The sequence below is a fragment of the Sturnus vulgaris genome, chromosome 5 (assembly GCF_052056855.1).
Source record: "Sturnus vulgaris isolate bStuVul1 chromosome 5, bStuVul1.hap1, whole genome shotgun sequence".
NCBI classification, from domain to species: Eukaryota; Metazoa; Chordata; class Aves; order Passeriformes; family Sturnidae; genus Sturnus; species Sturnus vulgaris.
In genome coordinates, this window is record NC_142247.1 from 52,814,093 (window position 1) to 52,837,259 (window position 23,167).

At 34.6% G+C, this 23,167-nt stretch overlaps 1 protein-coding gene across 9 annotated transcripts in view; it reads right to left on the reverse strand.

Moving 5' to 3' along the window:
* The window catches only part of CADPS2 (calcium dependent secretion activator 2), a 282,843-nt gene that overhangs the window by 61,998 nt on the left and 197,678 nt on the right, over window positions 1-23,167 (reverse strand). For 5 of the 9 annotated variants that reach the window (XM_014877696.2, XM_014877693.2, XM_088165716.1 and 2 more), the window contains exons 14-17: window positions 15,371-15,472; window positions 11,280-11,343; window positions 9,011-9,134; window positions 6,515-6,535 (exon numbers count right to left, since the gene is read on the reverse strand). In XM_014877696.2, the coding sequence (XP_014733182.1) occupies window positions 6,515-6,535; window positions 9,011-9,134; window positions 11,280-11,343; window positions 15,371-15,472 (311 nt within the window). The remainder of the gene's footprint in view (window positions 1-6,514; window positions 6,536-9,010; window positions 9,135-11,279; window positions 11,344-15,370; window positions 15,473-23,167) is intronic. The other 4 variants (XM_014877698.2, XM_014877697.2, XM_088165718.1 and 1 more) reach the window with 1 other exon arrangement.

The window sequence follows — 23,167 nt, forward strand, 5'->3', positions numbered from 1 at the left end:
GAATTTTTTTCTTGGTTATGAATACAATTCAACTAGGAGACTCCTGTCTCTGGTCTGCCAGTTTCCCCCTCAGTGACACAGCATACATCTGTCACTTGTTTTCCCTGCCTCATATTTCATCCTTCCTCCTTTTCTTCAAACAAGCATGTCCAGAAACAGAGACTCAGGAAAGCCAACCTGTCTCCAGGCACAGGTATTGGAAAAATGGCAAGTATGCTGAGAAGCTCCCAAGTTCACAGACTCAGTGGACTTACAGTAAACCAGGACATAATGTAATTGATAATACAGACACATCATAATTTGAGCTTTATGGAGCCAACTCTGCTCCAGCAGGGCCCATTCATTTGGTCTTTTTAACACGTGAAACTTGAAAGATTGCTTGAAGCTAGTACATTACTAAACACGAACTGACTCTGAAGAGTTAACCCAAGACTGTATGACTACCCACATATAATTTAGACTTGACTGTGCTAAAGTTTTGTGCAATTTCTCACAGAATTAATTCTGCATGAAAAGGTAAGGAGGTAGATATGGAAGACATTCTATATTTTTCTGATTAAAAAAAAAAATCTAGCCTTATACAAATAGTAGAATTTAGCTTTAATTATGAAGCTGAAAGCAGTCTTTCCATAATTGCTTTCTATGATTTCAATAGCATTTAAATTCTAGGGGAAAAAAATAGAATTAATTACCATTATTAGCTAAGTACAGAAAGATTATGAGATTTGTAAAAAATTAGAGTTTACATCTCCTACTCCATGACCTACCGTTTTATTAAGTGTGTCATGCTACAATATTTTCCAGTTTTTAAAATTTATCATAGTATTCGATGGAATTGCCTTCATTGGGAAATCACAAGTTGTGTTTTTTTTTTTCTTCAAAAAAGGGAGTCTTGGCTCATCAAAAGTCACAGAAATAACAAAATCAAAAAGGTAAAAGCAGAAGAAAAATCTCATTTTTTTCCAGCTGATCATCAAAGCATTTAATATATGATTTTTATATTCTGATTTTGGCAACACAGATACAAGCAGTTGGTATTTTCCTTCTTTTCCTCACTTCTAATTTCACTTTGAAGGGGGAAAGAACTCATATTCCCAGCACTTCCTGATATGAATAACTCACCTATCAGATGGAGAGAAAACTGGCACTTGAAAATTCAGACAATAAAAAGTATTTTTTAAAAAACAGAATATTTTAAGACTCTGCATTTCAGAGCCTTACTGAAAAATGACGACAAGAAATCTAATGCTGGCAGACAAGGGGGAAGGGAAAAGAGAGATTGAAAATTATTAACTGAAACAAAATTTGAAGAAATTACTAACTAAGGATATAAAATGAACAGAAAATAAAATAAAATGTACCACAGGTTTGCAAAAGGTAGGTTAAACTAGACTTGTGCTTTTCTAGACAGGATATTTTGTATAAAAGAAATTCAGTAGACTTAATCTATTCTGACTTTAATAAAGCAATTGATACTGTGCCTCATGGGAAAACTACCAGTTAAGCTGATGAAAATAATGATTAAAAAAGAAACTGTGTGGGGTACGAAGAAGATGCCTCAAGTGAAAGGAAATAAGCAGTGCTGAGAAAGTGCAACAAAAGGATTCTTGAAAGATTCCGTGAAGATTCATCCTATCTTCCTTTACATTTTCACCAGGAAATTTGGAATAAATATTAGGAGCACAATGACAATGTGTAAAACAAGGGAAATAGATGCAGTAACAAGAATTCGATAATTCCAAAGAATGGGAGAGAAACACATTAAAATACCTTCAAGAGTTAAAGAAAAACATATTAAAATACTTTAAGAAGGTACAATACATTTTGACACATTAACAGCAATAAACATTTCCTATAAACTGGGAATATGTCATCTCAAAATGATCAAAACTCTAAGACGGGGTTGAATAAACTTTTTACAGAAGGGCTGTGTGACACAATTATGGTACAGACATCAGAACCCGTGTTCCTTGACTGTATTAGATAAAATGTGTCTGGTATAACAGTACTGCTAGTACTGTGCAAGGCATCTCACGGGGATGACTTTGCACAGTTCTTGTCACCAATGTTCAAGAAGGTGGAATCCAAATTTTAACAGAGAAAAACTCCTGAAATGAAAAAAAATGAAGAAAAGGTGACTACTCAGAGACAAGGTGATGAAAACCTAGGTTGTATGAGTACTGAACTCTTGTCTAAAAATGCATCATAGGGCATGCAGGAACTGGAGATGATGAAATGCTAATGAAGGATGGAACTAACCTTCCCTCATTTGGGATGCAGGACAAGGTTGGCATGCTTAAGTTTGGAAACTAATTTTACTGTAAGGTGATGATACACCTGGACAGTAAATGGGACTTGAAATGATCTTCCCATGGGTGAAGCAGGGGACTGAAAATGGGAAGCACAGTGACAAAGACTGACTTAGCCCTACTGATAAAGGAGGATGTAGGTATGTTTACAACAGAGTATCAGGATGCAGAGCTAACAATCTGGGGATTCTTTTACAGACGTCGGGTCCAAAACTGAAATCAGGGATGTTTGCCCATATCCTTATTTACATTTAGTTGCACAGCAGAGACCAAGAAGGTGCTATGCTGCTGTGCAACCCACTTTTATTTGTTCAGTGAAATGAATGTGCATGGAGAGCATTAATCAAGTCCTCTCCACACACAATGCCTCTCTCCTTTTGCCTTCTCAGCTTCAATAATATTTGTAATCTTCTTCTTTTTAAGCCAGACAGATCCTTCTGAGCCTTGAGGGCATTTACATATTGCTCTTCCTTTAGAAACTTCTATATAATGATTATGTTAATGATCAATGTCTTAAAAGCCAGCAAACTTCTGAGTTTCTCCTGACCTTCTCTTGTATGGAGTTAACATTTATTCAGCCTTTGGCAGTCTTTCTCATAAAAACAAATTTTGGCATGACAACTGATTTATTTTTGAGCAATTGCAGAGTAAATATTTCCTCCAATTCTAATGGAATTTATTCTTATTCCTTTTATTCAAGCTGTTTGGCAGAAGGAGCCCAGTATACTGAGTTACTACAGTATTTTAAAAATAGTGAGTTAAAAGATAACTGACTAATAATTCAAATCTTATCAATCTGTCTATTGCCTCAGAAATTAATATCCATGGACAATGACAGAAACTGTCCTGTTTGCTTTACAGACATTTACCAGTTTAATCCCTCCTAATCTGCACTGCAAGGTAATGCTCCTGTGCTGAAAAATGTATTTATGTGTAAGTTTCTGTCTTTCCTCAGGCAATAACAGCAGCAATAGCAAAATTAATTAATCCTCAGCCATTCAGATTTCTAATAAATTTAATAGAGAAAAACATGGATTTCTGAGAAGGTATAAAAAATGCATTTTATTACTCTGTGTGTATGAATGGGTACAAAATATAAGTAAAAAATAAGAAGTCTGTGTAAGTAAGGCCATCTTTTTTGAAGGAGAGAAAACAGGTCACAGAGCCATACAAATTTCTACAGGCTCTTCACAGGAAGTGTGCAAAATGCATATGAAAAATGTTGTTTGCCTCTGACCTTAGAATCTGGCAGGTCCATTTACGTTTAATATTATCTATAGGAAGAGTTAATGTAACTTAAATTCTGAATAAAACAGGAATACATGCCATACACAAAACAATTTGAAAAGTACTTTCAGGTAGTGAAGTCTCAAAGGCAGCATATGCTGAAAAGAAAATGGGTCATACTTAAAAAGAGATTCTCATATATTCTCTATATTTACCGTGATTCATATCCTTGACAAATTATAAACCCTTGCTGCAAACTACCAGGACATTTTATGAGAGTTCTTAGATATAGTTCAGAATTATAAAAGTAGGTTTCCTGCTATTCTCTTCATAATGGTGATTACCCTAAATGAGCAGATTAGCTACTCCATGAGAAATTCAACTGTACATTTAATAAGGAATGACACGCCCTTTATAAATCCCATGGCAAACGTAATTTTTGTTAAAAAATCTATTCTATATTCAGAACAGTGCAATGATGGGGGATGCTCAATAAAACATCATCCTGACTGTTAACAAATATTCCTGATGCTGCTCATTCCACCATGTTTGCCATTAAGAAAGCAACCACTGTCTTTGGGAAAACATACAGAGTCTTGTTCAATTGAGACTGAAAATGAGAGTACTTGGGGAATAGACCTGGGAACCTGGCAACCACACTGCTGAGAAAGGGTGCTCACAACAAAAAGAATTTGCATATTCACCTCTGTATTACCTCACAAGGACAGTCCTGAAATTCAAGATTCATTATCAGTATATAGTGCACAAATTAAAGAGTAAATAACAGTTATCTACAAAAAGTTTTTCTTACTTTCCACAAAACTACAATATATGGTATTAGGGCTAAGAATATTGTACATCAAGTTCATTATGAAATCTGTAGCAGTCCAGCTAAAAACAAAAACAGGAGCAGGATTTGGCCCTAAAATATCATTGCATTGGGATTTGTCTCAGTGGCTTTGTCTTTTGCATCAGAGAAATGTGTTCAGTGCTACACAAAACTCCAGTGGGCACAGTCTACATACTCCTTTCAATAAAATTCTTTTTCTCTGAGTTTATGATTAATTTTCAATTGCATTTTTAGTCAGAACTGCTATTTAATTAAGCAACTAAATTATAAACACGGCTTTTAAACCTCTAGCTTCAGCTAACTCACACAGTGAATTTCCACTTACTCACTGTATGTGATAGGCTTTCCTCTCATCCAGTCTCTAATCTTGTTATTTGCCAGGTCACTTAAGGGACAACTTCACTATCCTGTCTTAAGAAGGGCAATGCTTTCTTTCAAACCATGGAAAAACCTAATGTAAAATGACTGAAATCAGGTACAGTACTTTCTATTTATGTATGTATGTATGTGCCTGTAACTGTGTCATCTGGTTAATGGTTTTGGGTTTCCGACATAAAGAGCCTGAGAAAAACTAAGATTAGCAAGTGTGCGGCACAAGGAAGATTTGTACTTGAGGTGATACACATAGTAAAAAAGTATAAATATTGCACAAAAGTGTATACATTGTATAAAAGTGCACGGGAAAGGCTTTAGAGTACAGAGGTGAAAGAAAAAAATCCAAAATTCTAGAACTATTTTCTGTTAATTTCAATTAATTCTAAATTTCTAATTTCAAGAGGTATTTTCTTCAATACCTAGAGGTATAAAAATATTAAACTGAATATTTGTACTATGTAGGTTTAGGTATCTTACCTAGAAGGGAAACTGTCTTTAGGTGCTTTGTATATGATACTGTGAGATTGACCTTCACAGAGAAACTGTTTAAGGACCTTCAGAGCCTTGGAGTCCCCTCCCTGTTGATTGGAGGGGTCAGCAGATCATCTGAGCAATGTGAGATCCCATCAGCTCACCCTAACAGAACCTGGCATGAACATCCATTCCACTAGCACATTGCCTACTCTATTCTTTAAAAATTCCAAATAGATCTCCTATTTGCAAGGCTTTTAAATGAAAAAACAGTGGAAGCCTTAGAAATGAGTGGAATCTTTTTGACTCTTCTGTTACGGACACAGTTGTTAAAAAAAGTAGTTTAAATAATTTTTGAGTAATTTTCAAGCCCCTCATTGGCAAGGAGCTCCTCTTTGAACTACATTCATGCAACTTTGTAGTCATCACACCAGTCTGTCTTTCCAGATGGAAAATTAGTTCAGCACAAGGCTACTACCTCAATGCCCCTTCCCATAACTGTGGTTATTGTATGTGAAATCCCACAAAGCACCACAATCAACATTCCTTTGGGTATGTATGTCAGGTAAGACAAAGCTCTATTTCACAGTATAGATATGCACAATCCCTCATACTTCTATGCAGCCAGTTCTATTCAGCTGCAAGTACTACTTCAGCTGTGCTCTTTGTATGATAATTTTTAAATACTGGGATATAAGAACTCAAAACCCCCTCCCTGTACTGCTGGGGAATATACATCACAGCATCTTCATGAAATTAGGAACACAAAGAGCTACCATCCTTGTAACCCTCAAATATAACTAGAAAAAAATACATATCACTAAACAAAGCTTATCACTACAAATCTTTATCAGAGAAAAGTAAAACCAGTTTTACAAGATTAGTTTTCCTAGCAGGACCTTCATTAATAAATTGAGCAATCCTGTTATGAAACAGATACAATTTTTGCAGAGGACTATGAAATTACATTTCTCTGAATACACAAACTGCGTTTGAATTTAACCAAATTAAGCTTTTCTGCATCATTTAGTTATACCCCTTTCACAGAAAATACAACTTCATCATATGCCAAAACAGAAAGTTAGGTAAACTGCTAATAAATAAGTACATCATCATTAAGTATCAGTGTAAATACACGGACTAAACTACACGAAATTAATTTTAATATTCACAAACATTCTGGCTATTATCTTGGTATTGTTCAAATCAAGAAAAATAATAACAACAGACACAACACACTACATCTGTAATACATGCAGACATGCACACAAATAGTAATCACCTGAGTCCTTTTCTGCTGTTGCTAAATAAAAAAAAAATAGAGAAAGAAAAACATCATTAAAGAAAAAAACCTCATATAATTAGAGAAGAATAAATACCAGATAAGGAGTTAATAGCTTCTTTAAATCTTGAGTACATGACACAAGTGATGGGTTTTTTCATGTGAGGAGAAATGATGCATGTTTCTGAGTAATATATTTGCATTTACTAGCCCTATATAGTCTTTATTTCAACATATAGGATATTAAAATAATAGAATATGAGAGTATTATTTGTATCAGAATCTTTGTATCCCTACTTTTTAGGTATTTGCTATTGGTCGATAGCTGATATTCTCTTGTAATATTTACATTTTGATCAACTAATATGATGTTATTCACTAAAGAAATAGTCAAAGGACAAAAGTCTCAAAAATATATGCCAGCCACATTCGAGAACATCAGTAATATTATAAAGATAAGGACTCCATGCTTTCTGTATCCAATTTGAGGAGTAAACATTTAATCTAAACACTAACAGAAATTACTTTCAAAAGAAGAATGTAACTTCAGTGCACAGATACAGTAATGCTCCTATAAACCTAAAGAAGCAGAATGAAACCTATTGCTGACAAACACATTTATATTGATACAAAAGTAGGATGTTTGTAATGATTAGAGTATCAAAAGATACCAATACACGTCTCACTGCTACTGAAATCCAGTGCATTGAATTTTCTGATGTTATGATGCTGGAGTCCTTCACTTCCAACAGTACTTTATTCTCAGAAAAGTACTTCACCTATTTCTCTTTATATATGCAATGATGTATTGTGCTTTGAGTTTACAACTATATGAGTGTGAAACTACTTAATAAATCTAGTTGTGTTCCAACCAAAAGGCAATAAATCCAAAAAAGAATTGGATTGGAAAAGAATTCTGCACTCCATTAACTTTCAAAAGGTAAGTGTAAACAAGCTGAAATATGGAAGTCAGTTTCATATGCTGTTCCAGCTTACTCAGTGTTAACAGTGTGAATATCCTAAAGTGCAAACTTTGCTACTTCAGGGGAAGTCCCACAATTCTCTAGGATATAGTAAAAAATCTTGGGCAAAGATGATTTACATCTCTGCAAAAAACTTTCCAATCCATTTCATTGTCAGTGTGTTTCGATATCTTTGGCAAGCTTTTTTCATATAACAAAAATGTTTCTACTTTTATACTCATTGTTTCAACAGGTTTGATACATGACTCAAATACTGAACATTAAAAATATAAAACATAAAAAATAAAAGCTAAGGAAAACATTTTTTTTCTTTCCAATTTCCAGAATAGATATAATATTCATCCTTTTTTTTCTTTAACACAACATGATATCATAATTAATTATGATAAACTGGTTACTAGGATGGTTTCGTGTTGTTACTTCCATGATATAATACTGGTTGCTATAGTGATGAGATGGATCTTTTGTTAATCACTTGTGAGATCAGTTAACTCATGTTTTTCAGAGAATTTGAGCAGAGATAAAATACAGGAAAAAAGTTGGCTTTATAATATTGCTAAATATATGAAGCTTCTTCAATTTACTCCTGAGCTAGCTCTGTTTCTTCTGGTGTATTGTTAGAAATTCATGCTATTAAAATAATTAATATGCATAAAAATTGTATTTTTTCAGAACAGAATTAATCCTTTAGTATTTTCCTGAGATGAACTCTAGCTCCAAAAATCCAGTGCATACAGATTTCTGTTCTTGAATACAATTGGGCAGGACTATTTCTAGTTTTTTGTACTTTATGGAGAATAAAAGTCTGTCACAACAAAGCATTTGATGATTATGACTTCCTTTTTGTTCTACATAAGGTTTACAAATAGTAAAATGACATTGTACATCCTGGTCATTTTTTTAAGCAAAATTTTAGTTAATTTCATTATATACTTTGTAGAACATACCAAATTTTCAGAAAAAACTTCTGATTGCCTTCAAACCTAGCATTTTGTCCCCTTAATTCATTCAATCAGGATGTAATTAAGGTTTTAATAATCAGATTATTATTATACATCTGGTAACACAGCAGCAAAAATAAATAGCATTTTTGTATTTGCTGCCTTATAAATAGTTCAGAAGAGAATCTATACACAGTTTTCAAATTTCAAGGCAGTGACACTGCTGTTAAGGAAAGAATTTCCTGTCAGTAGTTTAATCACTAGAAATAGCTAGAGAAATAAAAAATAACCCATAAACAATCTCTTAAATTTATGAAGAACTCAAAAGTAAGAACAAAGGGCAACTTAAATTAGGAAGTTCTAGTCTTTTATTCAAACAGGGTCCCAGGAGGCATATTAAAGCAATGAATAGGAAAAATCTCCACCGTTCACCAGCTGAGATTTTAATGAGACATTTCCCCTTGCTGTGGAAGGGGTTTGTTCTGGAAAGGGAAAAGGCTGCTCACGGAATATGCAGTTAATAGGCATTGTTGGCTTTTACAGCCACTTCAGCAGTTGATTGCTGTACTAACCTTCTATTTTGGCATATTCTGTAAGTCGAGTGTAATTGATCAAGGCAGCCTTCTCCAGACATTTTCTAACCACTTTCTTCACCTCTTCTGCTGGTATGGGAGTGGCAATATCTTTCATTAAAACCTGTTTCAGAGACAATTATACCACCTCATTACAATTATTACCCAAACCCCACAGAAAAGGATAAAAGTATCTTAAAGTTATTACAGAGCTGAGAGCGATTAAAGGCAGAAGTCATAAAAGAACTATTTCAGCTGATGGAGCTGGATCTTCATCTTTGATGGTTTCTGTTCAGCCCTGACTTGACAGCCCTGACTGCCTGTACACCATTTATCTCCCCCGTTTGGCATCTTCCAGCATTCCAGTCAGTCTTTGGGTGACATCGAGACCAGTAGAACAAGAACATTCCCTGGATGGGCTGGATCACAGTTACCACTAAAGACGTGATTGTGGAAATTGGCTTGGTTCTCACCTGTGGAAAAGCTTCCACCATTGCAGAACCATGGACTCTTCAACAGGGTAAAGCTATTCAAATTCAACATGTCCTTGCTGTGAAAAAAATGTCATCTATATAGTGGGCAGGAAAAAAATGGAACTTCCACCAGAATATTTTATTATGTACAAGTAGAAGAACAGTCCATATGAATGTTTTCAAAACGTCTGAGTTGTTACCTCACCTATTGCAAGTGAGGTAAACCATAGAATCCATACATCTTTATATGAATGCAGCATATATATGAATGCAGAGTATATACTCTGGACTACTGTATTAGAAAATAAAATATTGTTGATAGCTAATTTGCATTTTTACTTTAATTCTGCTTTCAACAGGTGAGTGTAAACAAAACTCATTATATTTTTCACATAATTTCATGTAAATAATAACGTTTCAGATAACTCAGAACCTTAAAAAAATGCTTCTCAACTGGATCCCTGGACAAGCTACACCCTTATATATCTAAAGTTACTGTTAAAAGGAGGGAGCAAGACATACAGTCTGGGGAAGGAGTTGGTAGAATAAAAACAGTTTCAGCAACAGAGACACTATTAGAGAGACATTGCTGCAAAACAGACTTCTAGAATACCTGCACACAAATATGACTTCTCTATCTGTGTTTACTTGCTTTTTAAAATTAGTAAGTTATGGGGGATCAACAAGCGAATTTACAGTATTCAAAACCTTTTGTTCTTGGTCTGTTTTTTGTCTTGTTTTTTCTTTTTTCAAATTATTCAGACAGGTAAAATAAAATGGTTCTAACCCATTCTACATCCACAAATGTAGGAAGCACACTGATTCCCAGTCAAGACTGGCAGCGGTGCTGCTTGAGCACCAGTTAGAGCAGCATTACCATTTGTAACAGCAGGAATGGGGAGAGGAAACACATGTTTCAAAAAGCACAAAGGAACCTACGCAGCACTACAATCACTGAGATGGCAAGGGAAATAAAACATGTATATCTAGACTCCCGGTGTGTTTTCTGAACATGGCAGAGGTTTTCTAAGAGAGAATCCCTATCCATGAAGTGTTCTGCACTTCAGGATAACTATTTGCCAGGACCAAACCTCTCTGATTTTGGCAAAGCAACACAACCTAGGACCTAAGCTTTTTTTTGAACTCATACCTTCATCAGACTCCTGCTGATACAATTCCTTTGGAATCTCTGCTGGAATTTAACATCCTTTTCCCACAGAGATGACTGAGATGCTTTTTTCATTGTGAGGTATTCTCCTTTCCAGTCAATACAAAAGGATTTGCTGGGAAAGAGTTTACATTTATAGTTGCCCATGTCAGATTTGCTGTGTATAGCTTTTGCTTCTTAAATTGACTCAGATTTTATTGACTCAACATTTATTTAATATTATTTGAATTATAGAGAAGGTTTTTAATATTACATATGAGTGTAGACCATATTAGCATCATAGAAGGCATAAACAGCAGGAAAGTGTGGCTGTAGAGTAGACTTGTACTACTTTAGAGGTAATGCTAAATAAGTGTTATATAAAAAAGGAACAGAGTTACTGACTACAATTCAGTGGCTTGAAGTGAAAGTCCAGTAAATTAGTCCTGCAGAAAACAGCTGTTTGCCTCTGTGGAAGACAATGAGAGAAAAAAAACCCAAAAAAACCAAACTCATTCCAATAAGCAGTAAGTTAAAACCAGTAGTAAAATACCTGAGAACACATGAATCTGCTTTCAGCAACCTGAATGCAAACGAAAAATGCAGGATTTGCAGTCATGCAGAACTTAAAGTATGTTCTCAAACTTACCCTTTCAAGTAATGAAAGTGTGGCTTTTAAAGCTCCTTCAGGACGTCCAAATGGGAAACAGTATCTTAAAAATTAAAAAAAAAAAGAAAAAAAAATAATATAAAATTATCAGAATTATAAAAGCTGCTTTATGAATTTACTTTAAGATGCATCTGCATACAACTTGCATTATGTTAGCAGAAGACTCCCATACCCAAGTACTAACAAAAGCAGAAAGCCTCATCAATACATATCACAGCACTATCAGCCTACCAGCATTTCAGACCTAAGTGAAGAAAAAACCCTAAAAGGCAGAAAGCATCACTTCCAAATTATCAACTATGAAGAATATTTAAAAGTCCCTGATGAGTTTAATTGTCATCTTCCTGGAAAGAGGTACTGGTTCTGATGTAGCCATAACTGCTACTGGACCTGTAAAGCAGCATTCTGTATATTGTATTTTATTTTAAAATTGGATTAAGACAAGGATAAAATATCAGATATTTTAATTTCTAGAGATATAAATGCTGGCAGATATTCAATATTTTTTCTATTATATTAAAAATACCTTGGAAAAGCACTTATCTTAAATTTTATCAGCTACAGCTTAAACCATACCCATCCCTAAAATTATGTAAATTACAAAGTGATTGCATTCATAGCTTTATTTTTTATTTTTTATTTTTTTTCTGCTGAATGATGCAATATAGCAGGTCAATGAGAATACAATGCTCAGGCAACTGTAACGTCTCTTAATCCTGTATATAAAGTCTTACTGGGATATCCCCAATTGGAAAAAGGATTTTTTACTTTGCTGAGATTATTTTTCTCTTGTTATTACTTACTGAGAATGGTAGCCTCCTATTCTATTATTTTCCACTAGTCAAATCTTTTTTAATGATAAAAGGATTCAGACCAGTGAATTTTAGGTCTACAAAACAAAGCCTTATAAATTAGGTCAAAACATGATTTCTGGCAGCGAGAATTCCAGTATTTGCTTTTATCTCTGTAAAGACTTCAGAGATAAAATTCACACAGCCAGGCAAGAGGTTAAAGTCCAAGACCTTCATGATAGCTTTCTCAGAGATATTGTCTCTTCCACATTTGATGCCTGAGAGGCTGGCAGAGAAGTCTCAGTGGGTAGACAAGGTGACAGAGAGGAAAGGTGTAAGTACCTTAAGAACTACTTTAGATGACAGCCACTAGCACAGGATGGGCTGACTACATCTTAATCATACTGGAACAAGGCTGATAGCAGTGAAAATGAAAATTAAAAAGGCCATAGAGGAGTATTAAAACTGGAAGCTGCAGGTCAGCTGGCAGGCAAGGGAGAGAGTCTTTTTCAGATGGGTGTGACCTAGTCACTTAGGTGGACACAGCAAACGTTCAGAGCTGCTCTGAAAAGGCAGGAAGAGACATGCACTCCTCAGTTGAACTGTCCATCACAGCTGAGCAGTGCACACAACACTAGGCAATTGAGAGAGGGCAAAGCTTATAAAAGTATCAACATATTACAGAGAAAAAAAAAAGTGCTGCTGCTGATCCTTGAAAGTCTGTACCACTGAATCCCTAGTTAAAATGAACAGTGTGATTACAAAATGTTAAGTGAGATTAGAGGAGCTGCAAATTCAAGATTTCAACTCTAGGCATATATACTTGACTGATATCTCATTAGGACAAGGTATAATGACAATATTTTAGTTTGAATTGCTTCCTTGAACAGCTAATTTAAAACTCACAAAAAAGACGCTATTGTGGATTCACTCTCAAATGTGAAGAGGACATAGTTTGAGAGGTGCAGAGCAGAAGAAGTGCTCTGTAGTAATAATCATAAGACAATACAATTTAATAATGTAGCAAAAGAGAATAGGCCACAAAATTCAGTACATGTACCTTTAGTACATGCATATACAATTTCAAGAATGGGATCTATGAAAAAAATTAAGAACTTGGACAACAAAAGCAAAAACTTTAAAGATACAATTTTAAAAAAGTGAGAAATCTACAAGTAGCCTGAGGTAAAATTCAAAAAAGTAGGAGGCAAATGCATGCCACAATTAAGAAACCAAAGTGGTAAGAAACAATTGGACACCCTCCCTGTGATTCTTTGAGGAAGATAAAGAGATTACCATAGAGCATCTGACATTGAAAAATGATGAAACTTATCTGAACATGGAGGGCATGAAAGTCTCTGAAATAATCTAGGAAATATAACAAATAAACAGCATAGATGCCCAAACTACCGTAAAAAGGACAGTGGAAGCAAGACACTAGGCTGGGAGATGGTGGGACTACTTGATGACAATGAATACAGGGCATTCAAGAACAGTAAGGCCAAAGCAGAGAAATTTGGTGCATACTCTGCATAAATCCTTTCTGTTGAATGTATTTTTCCAAATATTCTGCATTTCTCATCTATCATAAAAATTTTGAAGAATTGAAATATGGAGTTGTTTTAATACCATGCTTTCCCAAGAAAGTAATCTGACAGCCAAGGTTATTCTCTGTTAATCGACAGTGGTGATCCTTATACATGTCTTGAGTCTAGGTTTTATTTAAAATATTACTTCCAATGCTTTGTCAGGATGTCCTACATTGTGATTTCATATGCTTTATAAATTCAGATTCTAAGGCAATATCTTTTTTCTTTCTTTCACTGTTATGCCAGGATCCTTTTTAAAATCCAGATACTTCACCTATTTTTTTTAAATTTAATTTCCAATATTTGTTCACAGTAAGAAATAGTAATTATTCTTCATCTGGCAGAGAACAGTTTGTCTGTATTGGTTAAATAGGATTTTAAGGTAAACCTCAGAGTCCTCTGAAGGATGAAATCATTCATGTTTGAATGACACATTTAATTGCTCTCAAGGAGGAATTTCTAATGCTGCTTAAATTTGCTCAAAATCCACCAAGACTGAGGCAGAAAGATTCTATGGTCACTGCTGCAGCCCAAGCTCATCAACATAACTCCAATGTGTAGGTTAGCAGATATGATGGGAATTTTTATTTGTTCCAACTCAAATGATCATTTAGACTTGATTATATATTTTGTAATTAATCTCATGCATGTGAAGGCCTGAAGGTAGGGAGCACTCTGTATAATTTCCCTTGCAAGAGCTCTTTATTCCTCTAAAAGGGAGGAAAAACCGTTGTTTTTTCCCCAAAAGTAACACTCTCCAAGGAGAACCCTAGCTCTTTAGTTTAATATGGATATGAAATCCCAAGTGAAGGCTGTTATGTCCTCTATGCTCTAAAAAATCCCCAATGACCTATGATGCCACTGAATACTAAATATTTACCTCAAGAAATCAGAGAAGCATTCAACAAACTCATAGTCAACCCTGCCAAAACAAAGTTCTGTTTCACACATAATTATTTAAACAGTGGAACTGGCTGTTAAGATGTAATACAGAGACAAAAAATTCTATAAATACAGTCTAAAAGGATTCAATTGACAGAATAGGGGCAGATAGGTTGGCTTAGTGTTACAAATTAACAGGTTTAGCTGTCTACCTGCAATTTTTATACTAAGTTTCATAAACCATCAATTGCTACAAAATAGCAGCAAATCCTAAGTTTCTTCTGTTTCTTGTACTCCTTCTCTAAACATCTTCTGCTGCTATTGACAGTCCTTAATACGACAAAGTCTTCTGTGAGCATGATACCCTTAACTAAATAAAGATAAGTATATAATGAAACCAAGAAAATGACATTAGATATCAAGAAATGTTTTAGCTGCCATCTATCAAAGATGTTCTCTAGTCATGATTTTACTGATCCATAGCAATCCAGAAATAGTTATGGCATAGTCACTTTCATTCAGACAATTTTCTTGGTTAGAGTTATACAAAGCTTGAACTTTTAAAACATCAGCAAAATCAAGGCCTATATTCTTGCATAATCTTTTCTACCATATCTATCAACTCACATATTACACAAATAAATTTCAAGTACAACCATTTGTGTAAATAAATTATTCTATATATAAACTATTCCTTTGCAAGCAGACCATTTTATTTTCACTCCACCCGTTCAAGACCAAAATTAAATACCACGAGAAAATTCTTCCAGAAAAAATGTATCATTCATTGAATGAATTATGCACTCACCTGAAATGGCTTATTTGGTTTTCTAAAAGGGAGGAAAGTCTGTCCTTAATTTCCTCAAACCTTTCTTTCTCTTCCACAGATACTGTTCCAATTCCATCTGGCCTGTAATATTAAATATTTAATAATCATTGATATCTCTTCATGCTGATTTGTCTTTGGACAATTACCTTTATTTCCATTTAACATTAACGTTAATTCTCCTTTCCTCTTTCTCACTGCCTCAAAGGATAAACAGTTACTTGTGAATACAGTTAAAGAACAGGTTGCAATTGGGTAAAAAAATTAACTTTTGAGCTGAACTTTTGAATTCAAGTCCTAGGATTTTACATCTCAATATGAACACAATTTAGCATATAATTCTCCCAAATCCTTTCAAAAGGCAGTATCTTAATTCAAGAAAATAAGTATTATTGTCAAAATAGGGAAGCTTAGTCAAACATCGTTAAATTTCATGTCCTTGAATCTTCTGTTTATTTTCCTAGAGGCACAATAGGGCTAAAAGTGATTTTAAAGCAAAGGTGGAAGGGAAACTACAGCAAGAAAAGCCACAGCAGGCAACACCCAAGAATCATGCATAGTGAGGATAGAGTTTGATTCCCCATCCTGTATGGACAAATAGCATCATGTAATCAAGACTTCCATATAGGTGCAGCATTAAAGATGCAACTAAAACTTTTTAAAAAACAAAAGCACTGGCATTTTTTTGAACATCAAATATAAGTCACAACAATTAAAAATAAGCATGTATATAGTATCTTAAACATACACTTAGTCTAGTCTTAGCCTAAAGATGTTACTGATATATTTCTATTAAAATGATGACAAAAGTAAAAAAAAAATTAAATACTCAGTTCCCAAATATTAGTTTTGTCATGCAGTCGCAACTTCCCCACATACTTTAAAAAGAACTATCTGAAATGTTCTTGTTACTTTCTTAACTTCCAGCTCCAAGGTAACAAATCAGCTACTGCTTCTCATCTGAGTTTCGGAACCTGACACTATGTGTGGATCTGCTCTGTATCTTCTCCAGGGCCTCCAAAACGATCTCAGTGTTTCTAGAACTGAGAAAATTCTAGTGAAATGACATAAAGAAAGAAAACATTCTTTCCTGGAACATTCTGAATGTTCCAAGAATCCTTCTAGGATTCTCTGAGCATCTTTTTCCTAAATTGTTACTTTAATTTTCTGCACTATACTTAAAGGAGGGATAAGCTGCTACCTAGTCACGACATAAACAATTCTCCTACCATTTAAATCACTTATATTTGTGACCTGTGAAGTCAAGGTGGAAAGAATGCCTGACTTCCTTAACTTATTGTGAAGACAACAATAAAAATCAGACGTGGTGGGGATGGAAGTAGTCAGGCACATCAATACACCATTGCATAAATCTGATGTGAAAGAGCAAAAAACTTATCTTCTCTCTTTTGATGGATGCCAGGATACTTTACTCAGCCTTCTGACAAATGGAATGTGCTCAAATTTAACTAAATTGCACTGTCTGATTTCATTGTCAGGAGAGATTGCACTCAGGACTGATAAAGTAAATAGTTCTGTCATATTAAGCCTTGCTGAGGCATGTCATATATATGTCAAGGAAAGACCTAGGGGTCCAGATAACAGTAAGTGAAAAAAGTGAGCCAGTAGGATGTCATATCTGTCATCCTGCACTAAGGCTAGGATCACTACGAACCAGGCACCTGTCATTCCACTGAGTTTGTTGTCACATGGAACCTTGTTGATAACAAAATTTTCAGAACTGCTAAATATATGTTTGCATAGAAGCAGATGTCCCAGAAGAAAGAGTACACTAAAAGGCGTTGGAAAACTACCACCTACAGCACTGAAAACATCATCTCTTGAAAATATGCTTTTAGAAAACAGCACAAAGTCTAAATCACAATTTTGGTTCTTGTTGCAAACTTTACTTGCACACACGGTTCTGAGACATATCATGCTGGTGATAATTTTTCTACTTTAGGGAATATATACCTACTACTGATTAGAAAAGAATCCATGGGAAAAAAGAATCTGTTTTTGAGATAAGATGAAATATTAAAAATAGATAAATATTTCAAAATTCCCACTTATTTAATCTTCTGGATCTTTTTTCTTTATTTACTTTGAAGACTGAATAAAATAAATAACATTGTTTTGATCTGATTATTTTTATTTATATATTAGTATGACTGCAAGGAAAATCAGACTCATGCAGTCATTTAGTTTCCAAAGGTTTAGGTCATCCATAAACTACGCAAGAACTATTTTGCAAATAAAAGGAACAACAAATGTGTCTTTCCTACTGAGCCAAATGTTATGGATTTGATTTTTTTCAATTCTAAACCAGTACTAAGCTTTGATATTGCAACCTTGGGCCTCTCTTATGAGAACTCAGGCAAGAAAACTGACGGAATGTCTTGAGAAGAGTTTTCATTTTAACATCATCTTCTCAAGAAGGTAATGGAGAGTTAATTTTCCTTTCCTCCAGTCTTTTTCCTCCTTATTGTTCACAACATTTTTTAGAATTAGAGAACTAGGTGGAACAATGAACACTCAAAACCTGAGTAGCCTTCTCTCTCTCCTTATATTCGTTTACCATTTTTTGAGAACGCTGTCAATTGGATTTGGATTGGCTTGTCTTATCTGCTTAGATCACAGTCTAACTGGCACAGATGTAATGTTGTCTCTGGTCACAAGTCAAATTGTTTAATTCAGTCAGACTTAAATATCAGAAGAGATTTGAAATAAATACCTCATGAACTAGAGCTAATAAATTCAAGGGGAAAATAGCTGTTTAACCATAAACCACTCAAATAATGAACAGTAAAATAATAAAAGGAAAAGGTTGACCAGAATTTGAGAACTTATTTTTACTGCAAAAATATTGCAAGATTGTTGTCCTGACAGCAGTTACTCTAGAGAAACTGACTGATTAGGTGGTGGATTTCCGTTTTCCTGTTGCAGTGGACTCTTTTTCCCTGCTTGATATAATCCTTTAAGGCTTGGAGCATCATCTAGAATTATTTTGATCTCTAGAGGTTTTAAAACCTGCAATTTGTAGAGGTCACTTGATGAATTAGGATTAAGATTATTGTGAAAACCTACAGCACATAAGATAAAACTGTATTGCAGTTCCAATTTTTGTAATAAACTACATTTCAAGGACAGAAAAAACAAAACCGAACTTAAAAGGCATCTTTTCTTCAAGAAAAAAAATGTTTCAGAAGACTTCAGTGCTTTCAAAAAGCACTTGTTTTTATATTCAGCAGAATTTACAGTCAAATGAAAGAACAGTGAAAAGTTTGCTTGCTTCGTAGAAAATCAAATATTGGAATTTTTAGAATTTGATGTAGAATTTTTATTATCTGTTTATCAGTTTCAAGAACTTAAATATCCAACTTTTCCTTTAAAATGCAACTATATTAAGGTTTTTGCAGAGTCCATGGTTTATGCTACATAAATATAAGAACGATGATTTCCACTATCAAATTATAAGTGGACTGAGCAGAGAGTTTTTAATCACAGAAAATGAAGACAGTGCATTACCACATGGCATTCAAACACAGCTTTAACCAGTAGAAACTTGGGGACTGAGCATTTTGTTGTTTATATTAACTACAACTTAACTTTATATTCTTCAAATCTTCTGACATAAAACTGGCACAGTAGAACTTTCTGCTGTATGTTTTCAGACTGCTCTGACATCTGCTTGCAGGTCATGCTCTTTTTTCACAACTGAATGAAAAAGACCAATTCTGAAGGTGACTAAAACAGATTAAGATCATAAATCAGCTTAATTTTAATAATCCTTTATGCAGTTATATTTTAGGTGGGATTCATTAATGCCCTTCTACTGAAAAGCAAAGCATGTATTAATATAATATCAATTTATCCAATGTAAAAGGGTATGTAAAGGCAGTAAGTAGTTGAAATTAATAACAAAATATTGTATAGTGTTTAGGGACAGCAAGGGTATGTAATAGCATTCCTTCACTGCCTAAGACGGCAAGTATAACCTTAAACAGGCAGATCTTTTTTATGGTATTTCTTAATAATGTGTGAATTACACTTAATTTTCTAATGAAATTTTCTCTGAGGCTTTTCAGCTGCAGATTTGTTTTGAGACATTGAAAAATGTAGTAACTGTTAATAAAAACTCCCTGTTAATAACATACTGAGTACACATTTTGTTATAACTTTATTATATCTAGGAATACATTTCAACACAGGACAGTAGCCTTTCTTTAAACAAAGGCGAAGTCAACATGACTTCAGCTGGCACCTGCAACATGGTGAAGTGTTTTGCTTCCAGCTCTGAATACAAGAGAACCCCACTGACAACTTTTTTTCTGGATACTTAAAAGAGTAATATATAGAAATCTGTGCCACTAATTGGATGATGTACATTAAAAAATTAGTATCAACTAAACCAGTTACTCCAAATGTAACTATTTAGAGGTCTCCCATCAGAGGCTTGGGGCTGTGATGGTCATAAGCAAACCACTTAAAATGGAGAATACAGATTAAATTAAAGGTTCACCTTCCTCCATGCTCTGTATACCTTGGACATGATCAGCTTCCAAAAGAGAAAGATCAACTGGATGATGCAAGATGTTTGACACAGGGCCTAGTGAAAAATTTCTACTCTCAGCATTGCCCAACAAGCCTCAGAAAATAGGAAGACCATATTCACTTGGGCAAAGAGGGATAGTTTTTTTTATTTTGAGAGAATACTGCTTCTCATTTAGCAGCAGAAACTCACATAGCATATCAATCCTGAAAGGTCATTTTCTCATTCCACTGTTCCGGGCAAATAGTAACTGATAAAAAATGAATTCTGAATAAAAACATGAGTTAAAGTATGAGAAATCCACTCTCACCATTTTCATGATAGATGATCAACAGAAAAATGAGACAAACTACAAGAACAATAGACTCTTGTTACATCTCTAGATGCTGTATCAAACATGAGAGAGACTAGAAGACTGAGGTTACACACTTCCCTAAAGATCCACACTGTAAGGGAACTCAGGCTCCTTCCTCCAGCTGTTGGACAGCCTTGGAACAGATCTAAAATTACAGCACAAGGTCCAATTGCCAATAAAATCCAGTAAAAGTAGACCTTGTACTTGCTGTAATTACAATACAGATAGAACATGTAGGATTGAGAGTGAGTAAGAAACACAGCAGAAAGAGGAAACATTTTCAAGCCCTTAAAACCAGAATGTTCCACAAAATTCTGTTAGCAATATTTTTTTTTGGAAAACCATATAAGAAGAAGTCTATATGACATTCAAATATTTTATATATAAAATTGTGCATATAAAACATAACACTTCTGTGAAGAGGTCAGCTGAGCAAAACCTTTCATGTCAGATGGTGACCATGTGCAAAGAAAAGGTGAAACTATGGACTAAAGTTCTGGAATTTTATTTTAAGTCTTATTACATATTTATTATGAAAGATACAAAATGAAAGAGAAAACATCAAGATATAGACAACCTTACTTTAAAGTTAAGTTAGTCAGAGAAGAAAATACCTATTCAGAAGTTCCAGAAATAAAATCAGAAGAGACAGAGCAATGTAATGATACTATTTTTATATTTTTATTAAGTTTCTTGTCCTGGATTTAAAAGAGATGATTTCTCTGAACATTCTTTTATGACTTCACACAAAGTGTAAAATTGCAATAAACAATTTTTACCACAAAACATTGACAAAGAAAAAGAAATACATGAATGCATAGCACTTTCCAAAGTTTCCATAGTTTCACCTCTCTCGTGTGTCCCTTTATTCTATTCTAAGATATTTTCCCCAAGCATAACCAAAACAAGAAGCCTATCAGAGAGTCTACATCGCCAAATGATGGTAAGGAGCTAAAAGTAGCTCCCAGAGAGGGCAAGGCTATTACAGAGATAGAAAATGAAACTGTTGTACTGGTGTATTATTATGAAGCAAATTATTATGAAGACGATTTCTATGCTGGAACCCTTCTTTGTTCATAGCAAAAGAATTCTTAATTTTCAGCACAGTATGTTTTAAAAATGAAAGCAACTTAAAAAACCGTTCATGGAACAAATGAGAAAAACAGACAGCAGTAAGTTGCCAGGACTACCTGGCAACCTGAATAGTTATGAAATGGAAGATCAGAATCAAAATGGGAGGATAAAAATCAGAAAGTCTCCAAGGAGTCAAGGAAAATACAGGCCAGTAAGTATTACATGCATCCCAGAAATTTAGAAGGAACTATAATATAAGGATATTTAAGGATAAAAGTAAGGAAATTTGGTAGATATTACCTATTGTCAAGTCTGTATGACTTTGAAGGCATAAGAGAGAAATCTTCCCTTCTGATCTTGAAGTTCTCTAAAAGGACTAAAAACAGGTGGATGAGTGTGATCTGACTCATATGAAATACCTGGATTTCCAAAGCTCTTTTGACAGAGTCCCTAATCAAAGGCTTTAAAGGCAATTAAACAGTGTCTAAGTAGAAGTTCCTACATTTACGTTTAAAATTAGAGAGTTGAGTAGCTGCTGTGAAGGTATGTTACCAGTAGAGTTCTGCAGAGATCTGTGCTGAGACTTGTGCTATTTTACAGTATTTATAAATGACCTGGCCAACAGCTGAGGACTGAGGTGATAGAAAATGTAATTTTAATGATAGTTATGTGGCATAGTGTGGAATTCCAGAAAGACCCCATGAAATCAGGTAGAAATGCAACAAAAAAACAACGAGAAACATAGATAAATATAAGGAAAACACAGTTATTATTCAGAATGGAGATCCTGGTTTTAAGATGGGTAATTCCATGAAATTCTCTATTCAGTAGCAGTCAAAGGAGCAAATCAAGACTGGGAAACACCAGAAAAGGATAAGGGATTAGCAGAAAACTTCCATCCAATGCAATCATTGCATTCCAATTCCTCCAATTCTTGAACCTTAATTAGCAGAGAGACAGAACAGGATTTTTCTTTTTTCTCCTTTACCTCTCCAATAGCAGCAGAGCATGAAATGTGTATGAGTCAAGTTCAAAGTAATAGTTCTTCAAGCAAGAGGAGGCTGCGTTGTGGAACTTGCTGTCAGAGCTGTTGAGAGTGAAAAGGGCTTACAGTGGTTCAGGGGTGCAATGGACAAGTACCTGAAATAAAGACTCACTCCAGGTTACCAAACAGGGCATTCTGAGCTACAAAGAGTTGGGAGCTGGAAAAACGAAATATTGCACATACTTGCTCTTCTTTTACTCCGAACAGGTGAATTCTGGAGACAAGTAACTGACTGGCTTAGAAGACCCCTGACTCAATATGACTGTTCTATGGAAACACACATGTGCTGACGCTTTTACAATAAAGACACCCCCCCCCCCCCCAATCTATGCATCTTCAGTTATATACTGATTTTTGCAGTATTGCTTTCACATCCACTTCTCTGAAGTTCACATATCTGAACTTCCATTTCATCAGATATCTTTCTGAGTAAGGAAAGGTATAGCAAGGGAATATGCTTGAATTTTGAATTTTTCAATTCAGTCTGTAACTCAGCAGGTGGAAAGAAGTCACTTCACACTTCATGTGATACCCACCAGCATTCATTTCAGACAAGAGGGACTGAATAGAAGTCACAGCATGAAAAGTAGACAAGAGTGAACATGATGGGGAAAAAAACAACAGCTCCTACCTGGACTGTTTAGACTGAAATGTCATCATTCAGGAATGTCCTATAGTTCCCTGTTCTGTCCATTTAACTTTCACCAGCAGTAAGTTTATGCATAAGTGCAGAGCAAAAAGTTTACTTGTGAA